The sequence below is a fragment of the Columba livia genome, chromosome 1 (genome assembly GCF_036013475.1).
Source record: "Columba livia isolate bColLiv1 breed racing homer chromosome 1, bColLiv1.pat.W.v2, whole genome shotgun sequence".
In the NCBI taxonomy this organism is placed as follows: Eukaryota; Metazoa; Chordata; class Aves; order Columbiformes; family Columbidae; genus Columba; species Columba livia.
This window is the reverse complement of record NC_088602.1, coordinates 93,401,169-93,409,241: the sequence shown is the minus strand read 5'-3', so window position 1 is coordinate 93,409,241 and position 8,073 is coordinate 93,401,169. Positions and strand designations below refer to the sequence as shown.

At 39.9% G+C, this 8,073-nt stretch overlaps 1 protein-coding gene across 1 annotated transcript in view; it reads right to left on the bottom strand.

Annotated features, from left to right (window-relative positions):
* Positions 1–1,372: 1,372 nt before the first annotated feature.
* The window catches only part of MORC3 (MORC family CW-type zinc finger 3), a 32,889-nt gene continuing 26,188 nt past the window's right edge, over positions 1,373–8,073 (bottom strand). Inside the window, exons 16-17 of the mRNA XM_065067540.1 lie at positions 7,545–7,708; positions 1,373–4,302 (exon numbers count right to left, since the gene is read on the bottom strand). Coding sequence (XP_064923612.1) covers positions 4,149–4,302; positions 7,545–7,708 — 318 coding nt within the window. The 3' untranslated portion in view covers positions 1,373–4,148. The remainder of the gene's footprint in view (positions 4,303–7,544; positions 7,709–8,073) is intronic.

Sequence of the window (8,073 nt, the reverse complement as noted above, 5' to 3'; positions counted from 1 at the left end):
AAGATTTATTGTATACAGATCAGATGTATTTTATTTTATTTTACTTTTTAAAAAAGGAAGAGGACTTGTAACTAGAGGGCCATGAAAATCTCAGTGCAAGTATGACCTAGGCTTAGAAAGCCAGGACAGTGCAAGTCCTTGCATGTTGAAGTTTCCCCACCCTTGTTTTCCCAAGGCATGAATTCCATAGATTCCTCTTACATAATTTATTTGAAAGGTACAGAGGTAGAGAGCACCTCGAGCTGGGTGCCTCTGGAAAGGGACCCTGAACAACGAATTCCTTAGCCGTTTACACCCTTACAATCTAAGTTTCCCACGCCTCACACACCAGTTTGGGCCAATTGTAATATTAGGGTTTGGGGTCTCCCTGTTCTACATTGGATCCCTTCATTTTTGTGAGGAGGGCTATTTCTTATCCTTGCAGATGGTGGTTGTCTCTCATTGACCTGCCTGGATGTCATTCTAGGAGCTGTCCTGTCTATTCTTCCTCCCAGGCACTATTTGTACCTGCAGTTGGAAAGCTGAGAAACTCCTTGGTCTCTGTGGCAATATCCAAAACAGCAGGTTCTGACATTCTGCTGTTTCTTGTCTCTAGATGTGCCATTCCTTTACATAGCTCTAGGGATGCAGCTTCTGCTGATGATCACAGCTCCCTTATCTTCTGGCTTGAACCGGCTTTGAGGGTCCACCTTTGCTTAACTAGGTAATAAGTGTATGGAAGTACATCCATATATTCAAACCAGGAACTTCCTTAAAATTGAGTTAACACATATCCTGGATTATAACAGCACTGCTTTTTCCATATCCAGAATGTTTCCAAACCTGGTGCAACCCTTTCCACAGCAATATCTTGCCCACTGCTGTCTCTTTATTAGTTGTCTTTATTAGATGATCAAGTACTGGTCAGGGAAGAACAGTCTGCCTCAGCCACAAAAAAAAGCCACAAAAACATCTCCAAGAACTTGAGTCTGTCATGGTGGGGAACTGATCAACCAGCCTAAGGGTAAAATTTCAGGAGGAGAGCTGATCAGATCTGATCCGAGACCCTACTGTCACCCGAAGAGGTAGGTGGTCACAACTTCCTACCTCTTACCTTTGCGTTCCTGCCACTTCTGCCCTAGTACCACAGTCAACAGCTCTCTAACAAGGCCTCGAAAAACAGTTTTGTCCTATTACAGTAACAATCCTACCTTTGCATAACAGAATTCCCCATAAAAAATGACCGTCTGAAGAAGCAGAGCCAGCCAGCTGTTTTGGGGCTCACTCAGGATGGCTGCGTGGTCTGATGGCATGCTTCGTGTCCCCACGTCTTCTGCTCAAAGCCAGACTGCGCCAGCTTTCTCATAAGACTGAATACTTAAAATAAGCCATATGCATTAGCCATTCTGCATAGTGTTTATTTATAAACAAAAACATTGCATTTGATCACGTACAAGTTTTGATCCAGCAAACTCAGATTTATATATTTTTTAATTGTTTACAAAAAATACATTTTAACAAGTGAATAAACCCCATTTCCATTAGTCCACTGTTCTCCAAAGTGCAAATGTACAGTGTAAATTTGCCATTTTTAATATAGACATATGCTATATTTTGATAGTTGTCTATAAGAAATTCAACTACAGAATCTGATGAAACATAATAAATAATGATTAAGAAATGGAAAACTACACACCGATAAATGGAAAATATAAACTTTAAAAAAGTCATTCAGTTATATTACAGCCAACTCTTCAAAAATCAAACATTCAGTTTATCCATCATAAGGTACAACAGTACTGCATTATCCTTATTAGCATATTAGAATAGATAGTATCTTAAAATGGAAATACTGTCCATTGAAAGAAACTGACTGAACTACAATGAAAACATAATCTAATTAATTCAGGACAAGAGTGGTGCAAAAGCCAAAAAATGTTTGCTCTACAAAAAAAAAGATACTTCATAGGAATGAACGCATTGAACACTATTTCATGATTTTTTAAAAGCAAGAACTGTTTTGCTTGATCACCGTTTGGATGACAAATACCACCACAAAGTAAAATGTGGATTTGATATCTTTGCCACCTCTCCTCTCATTCCTGATGACTTCAAAAAAAAACCTGATTGAGAATACTGTCACCATCTTCATGGTGATTTCTCTGTACCATTTCTTCCAAGAAGTTTTTCCATGAGCATTAGAGCACAGAACTAGTGGCTTAAAAGTCACTATAAAACATTTACCAAAAAAAATAAAGGGGGGTGGGGGGGAGGGACTCCCCTATCTTACCTATAATAAAAGATGTCTAAGCTTTAAGACAGCATTGAACATTTTCACCTTTAGCTCACTCTGTAGCAGTTAACACTACCGATAAGAAAACAAAGTACTTTGACTGGTTTAATAAAGAATTTAGTAGTCTGACTTATTCATACTCAGCATTACTACCAATAGGAAGGTAAGTTTTGGACACGAATCTCAACCCTCATATCTCAGCCTGAAAGACTCCAAGGAAGACTGTATGTTTAATACTGCAATGATTTGGAGTTTTTTGAGTTAATGTATATAAGCATTTGCATACATCATAGAAACTCTATGTCAATCCTGTTCAGCACTGGGCCCCTTCAGGTCTCAAGAGGTAGCGTTTGATGCCAAGCAGAGGTTGCCCATGAATCCCACCTTGCTTTGGATATCCCACCCCAGCTTGTTCTCTCCAATGGTCCACCAGGATGCTCCCCATTCCACCAGTTGCCCTTGACTTGGCAAAATGTAGACAAGAGCTCTGTGTGAAATCTGACGATTGAAGCCGTGTACTGGTACATAGCTGGACTTGTGAACCAGCACTGCTGCGTTCAAAGGGGAGCTATAGGGTAGAGCTGAAGATCCCTCTTGTTCTTGGAAACAGGAAACAACAATGGAGTAGCAAGGGCAGGATGCAAATAGGCATGTAGTTCCATCACTGAAAAGGATGACATATCCTAGCCATAGCCCATGCAGTTGTTTATGCTGCAAAACTATGTACAAATAATCTTCTTTAATGACATCAAAAAACCCAAATGGGAGCCAAAGATCATCAGTTTTCAGGATAAAACCCTTAAAGAATTTTTCTTCTTTTGGTAGTATGTCCTGGTTTCAGCTGAGATAATTTTCTTCCTAGCAGCTGGAATGGTGCTGTGCTTTGGGTTTAGAGTAAGAATAATGTTGGTAATACACTGATGTTTTAGTTGTCGCTAAGCAGTCAAGGACTTTTCAGATTCTCATACAGGCTTGCTAATGAGAATGTGAGGAGTGTGCAAGAAGCTGGGAGGGGCACAGCTGGAACAGCTGACCCAAACTGACCAAAGGGATGTTCCGTACCACATGACAATTAGTGCTTGAGGAGGGGCTGGGCACTGATCACTGGGTGTGAGCAATTGCACTGTGCATCACTTGTTTTGTACTGGATGTTCTTTTGTTATTCTTCTTCTTCTCTCTTCCTTTACTATCTTATTAAATTGTGTTTATCTCAACCCACAAGGATTTTTATTCTCTCCTCCATCCCTGGGTGGGCAGGGTGGGTGAGCGAGCGGCTGTGCGGTGCTTAGTTGCTGGCTGGGATTAAACCACAACATAGTAAACCACAAATATTACCCATATGGCCAAAATTTTCATTTACTAGTTACATTTCTATCCCATTAATGCAACAATACAACATTGCTGATAGCAATGAAACAATACTGTAGTATACAACAACACTACTAAGGTTTGTTCGGAGAAGGAAATCAAGGAAGGCTCTTTTTTTTTTTTTTAATTTTTAACATATTTCACTACTCAGATTTCCAAAGAGGAAATAATTGCAAGTATTAATGCTTATATAAGATCAAAAGTCAACAAAAAAGCTTTTGTAGAAAAGTATTAAGATTCCTAATAAAAATATTTGCAAATTTAATTACAAATACATTTTAAAGCAAAATCCTTAATTAAGTACATCACGCTTGGTCAATATTGACAGTGTTCCTTTAAGAGCAAGTGAAGATAACACCCACTGCATCCATTGGGACACCTAAATGCTTAGGCTATGTACACTTATTGATCAAACTATGTCAAATATATAAAGTGAGGACGCACTATATACAATTTTGAACCTACACAAAGATTATAACAGAAGATCAAGTAAGAGTCTGCTAAAATCTTAAGTACTACTAATTTCATGCATTTGTTCTACAACTTGTCCTAAAATTTCATCTACTACATCAATATCATAATTTACTTGCTGCAAGTCTAAATCGGGCATGATTGTAGCCAGAAGTTGTCCAACATTCACTCGAAGAGAACGTAGTTTCAGGCTGTGAAGAAATAGTTAGATATTATTAGATGAGGATAAAGCTTTAAAACACACAGTAATTTATTTAACAAAGCTGGACTAATACTCTCTACTGGAAAGGCTCTGTACAGTACTTCCATAAACCAACAGAAAAACCTGATGCAGTTAAAGCTGTATCAAGATAATTTAAAAATCTACCAGTTTTTCAAAGCTAAGCCTCTTGAGTTTTCATTTTGAAGCCATATATTCCCTCAGTTTCAAACAAATACTAAGGGCTAAACTGAATTCTGCCTTTCCCAAACCAGAACAGAAATATTTCTGAGTGCTTTTATTTAAGGTAGCAAATAAGTACAAACACAATCCTTTATCCCACAACACTTTTTTATTTCTCAAAACAATATTAAACCCCAGTATTTTAAAACATTTAGAAGCACAAACTACTGTCACCTAGAGGGGCAAAAGAAAAAGAAGAGAGAAGGCGGCAAGAAAGAGTACTTTGTTCAAAGGCTTTAAAATATAGAGGTAAGAGTTAAGTAGTAAGGTAAGAGTTACAGTACAGGAAAATGCTATGCCTCTTCTTTTTGCTTTCTTTTCTGGATCCCCTAGCTCTGTGCTCCTCCTGACTGAATTGCTTTCAAATCACCCATCCCTTCTCTTGAGCATTTCCTTCTACCATCAGTTCCTTCATCACCTCCGGTTGCCAGTCTTCACAGTGCCATGCCACCACAAGTCCTATTGGGATGTAAGTTACTTATAAGTCCTGCATATATTTGCTAATTCCTTTAGGAAGCAGAAGTCAGATGCTCTAAGAGAAAATTAAATGCTGGCAGATGCAAGGAAGATTTAGCGACAGAAAAAATTAGATTGAAAGGGGTCTCTGGAAATCATCCAGTCCACTCTTCCTTCCTCTAAAACACATTCAAAGCAGAGCTAACTCAGACCAGGTTGCTTAGTACCTTCTTGTATCTTGAAAATCTCCAAAAACTGAGATTCCACAATCTCCCTGGTTTCCTTTTTCAGGGTTTGACTACCCTCGCTATGAAGACTTTTTTCTTCTCTCATATTGAAACAGAATTTCCCTTGTTGCAGCTTCTGTCTATTGTCTCTCAGCCTGTCACTGTGCTCATGGGAAGAGGCTGGCTTCATGTCCTTAAACCTTGACACTTCATCTTTTCTATATCCTCTCATTAAGCAGCAGAAGAGAGCAACAGGATTTGAAGAAGACCCACTCTTTGTAAGGCTATTTCCCTTAGCTTCCTCTTCTATACCAGATGCTCCAGGCCCCTACCCATCTTGGTGGCCCTTCCGTAGACTTGCTTCAATATGCCAGTGTCATTCATACACCAGGGAACCCAAAACTGGAGAAAATAGTCCATGTTTGGTCTCACAACGACCAACGTTAGGGAAGAATCACTTCCCTCAAACCGCTGGCTGAACTCTTGCCAATATAGCCCGGTAGACACGGGGCTGTCCCACCACAAGAGTGCGCTGCTGACTCACATGCCACTTTAAGTCCACCAGCATCACAGGCCATCTTCCAAACTGCTTTCTTATTAGTAGTCTCCAGCTTGCTCAACTTCATGAGGTAGGTGCAGAACTTTGCAGTTGCCTTTGTTGCATTTCCAGGTTTCTTTCAGCACAGTTTTCTAGTTTGTCAAGGTCCCTCAACAGTACCCCTGCCCTCCAGAGTATTAATGGTTCCCTCCAATTTGATGTCATCATAAATTTACTGAGTTAACTTCGCTCCATCATCTAAGGCCATTAATGAAGGCATTCACCATTACTGGCCTTGATGTTGATCCATGAGCTCAGCAATTTGGCCAGTTTTATGACCCACCCCCTAGTCTACCTATCCAAACCACACCTCACAAGCTTTGCTATCATGGTATTATGGCAGCCCATGTTGAAAGCTTTGCTAAAATGAAGATCCACAGAGCTGATCAACTCATTGTAAAAGGCAATGAGGCTGCAGAGGCAGCATTTGCCCCCAGTAAATCCATGCTGGTTGTTCCTAATAGTCTTGACTATCATGGGCCTGCAGGTGGCTTCCAGGTAGATTTGGTCCATGGTCTTCCCAGGGACTGAGGCTACACCGACCAGCCTGCAGTTCTGCCCGTCCTAAATACGGGCATGGCAACTACCTTTTTCCAGGCATCAGAAATGTTGGTTGCCACAACCTTTTGGAGATATCATAGCAAGGCAAACTCTCCATCAATTAGCCAGCTCCCTCTCATGCATTTCATCTGGTCCCACGGACTTGTGTATGTTAAATTTATTAAACGGTCCCTTAATTCAGTCACTTTTTAATCACAGCTAATGCTTCACTCCCAAAGATTACCACTTGGCTCAGGAACCTGGGTGGCCAGAGGGCAGACCTCACCAGTAAAAAAAAGAAAGTAAAGAAAATACTGGGTACCCCACTAATCTGTGCCTCATATACCTCATGACCTTAGCAACTGAGGATGTGATCCACTGAGCAGGAGGCCCACATTTTCCTTAGCTACCCTGTTGCTGGTACTGTGCTTACACAAGACCTTCTGGTTCATTCGCCTTCACAGGTCTTGCCAGTTATAACTCCCGCTGAGCTCTGGCTTTCAATTCCATCCTACATGCCCAGGTAGTGTGCCTGTATTCCTGCTGGACTGCTCATCCCTGCTACCATCTGGTACGTGTACTTCTTTTGTGTGTCTGCTATTCCTATTATATTAACTGAGAGCTACAAGCTCTCTGTGAGTTCAAAGTAATAGTTTAGTTCAAAAATACGCTCTGGATGCAACCCAGATCCATAGGATTGGTCTGCAGCAAGAAGTTCTTACAGGAAAGGCAAGTTTCAAAACCGAACTGTTTTCAGTAGAGTACTATTGATCCAAGAAAGAAAAACAATATAAAAATGAAGCTCAGCTACACAGCATAAGTTAATGAGCACCTTCTTTCTTGCCTCCTTTCTCTCTCCTTGTTCCGCAAGTTGTGTCTAGAAACTACATAGCATTTTTGATATTTTTAAGAAGTGTCAGTATAGCACTCTATTGTGCAATGGCCAGCCCTGCTCACACAAATACCTAAATCATAAAAAAAAAGCAAAACAAAAACCACACTCAATAAAAAAAAGTTTAGTTAGGAGTCACAAGAGGCAGCAGAAAGGAATTCCAAGCATCACATTTTATTATATGATTATCAGACACGACCTTCATCAAGATGTTTTGGTTACAATCAGCCAGTCAAAATCTTGCTTGAAATATAGTCTAGAAAGAACAAAATTGATACCTTTCTCCATCAGAAAAATTTACAGAGTCTTCTACATTACTGGTGGTAGAATCATTCGCACGTGCTACTGCTTGTGGAATTGAAGCTTTTAACTGTGCGATTTCTGCTTTGAGTTCTTCACATTGACAGGCAATTTGATTTTTTTCCACTTCTAGTAGTTCAACCTGGCAAGTAAATAAAAATAATTTAAAATATCAAATAAAATTATTATGAATTAAACACAACTTAAAACTAAATGATTAAAATTTGTATAAGTTGACTGCTTTTCATTAACTTTCCACTGAGATTTTACGATACGACAACCTAGACAAACTGCTTTAAAATAGCCAGCTGTCAGCTGAACCACTGTGTATGTGCTGCCTCTAAGCCTGCTCACTCTTGCCTGACAGAGCCACTTGGAGCCTTCCAGTCTCTCCCAAGTTTGCTTATTTCTATCTACAGAAGCAAAACCCACTAATTTAGTATTTCTTCCCCCATTTAAGTGGCTTGATTAGTTAGTGGACCAAACTATACAACACACTGTGTACTA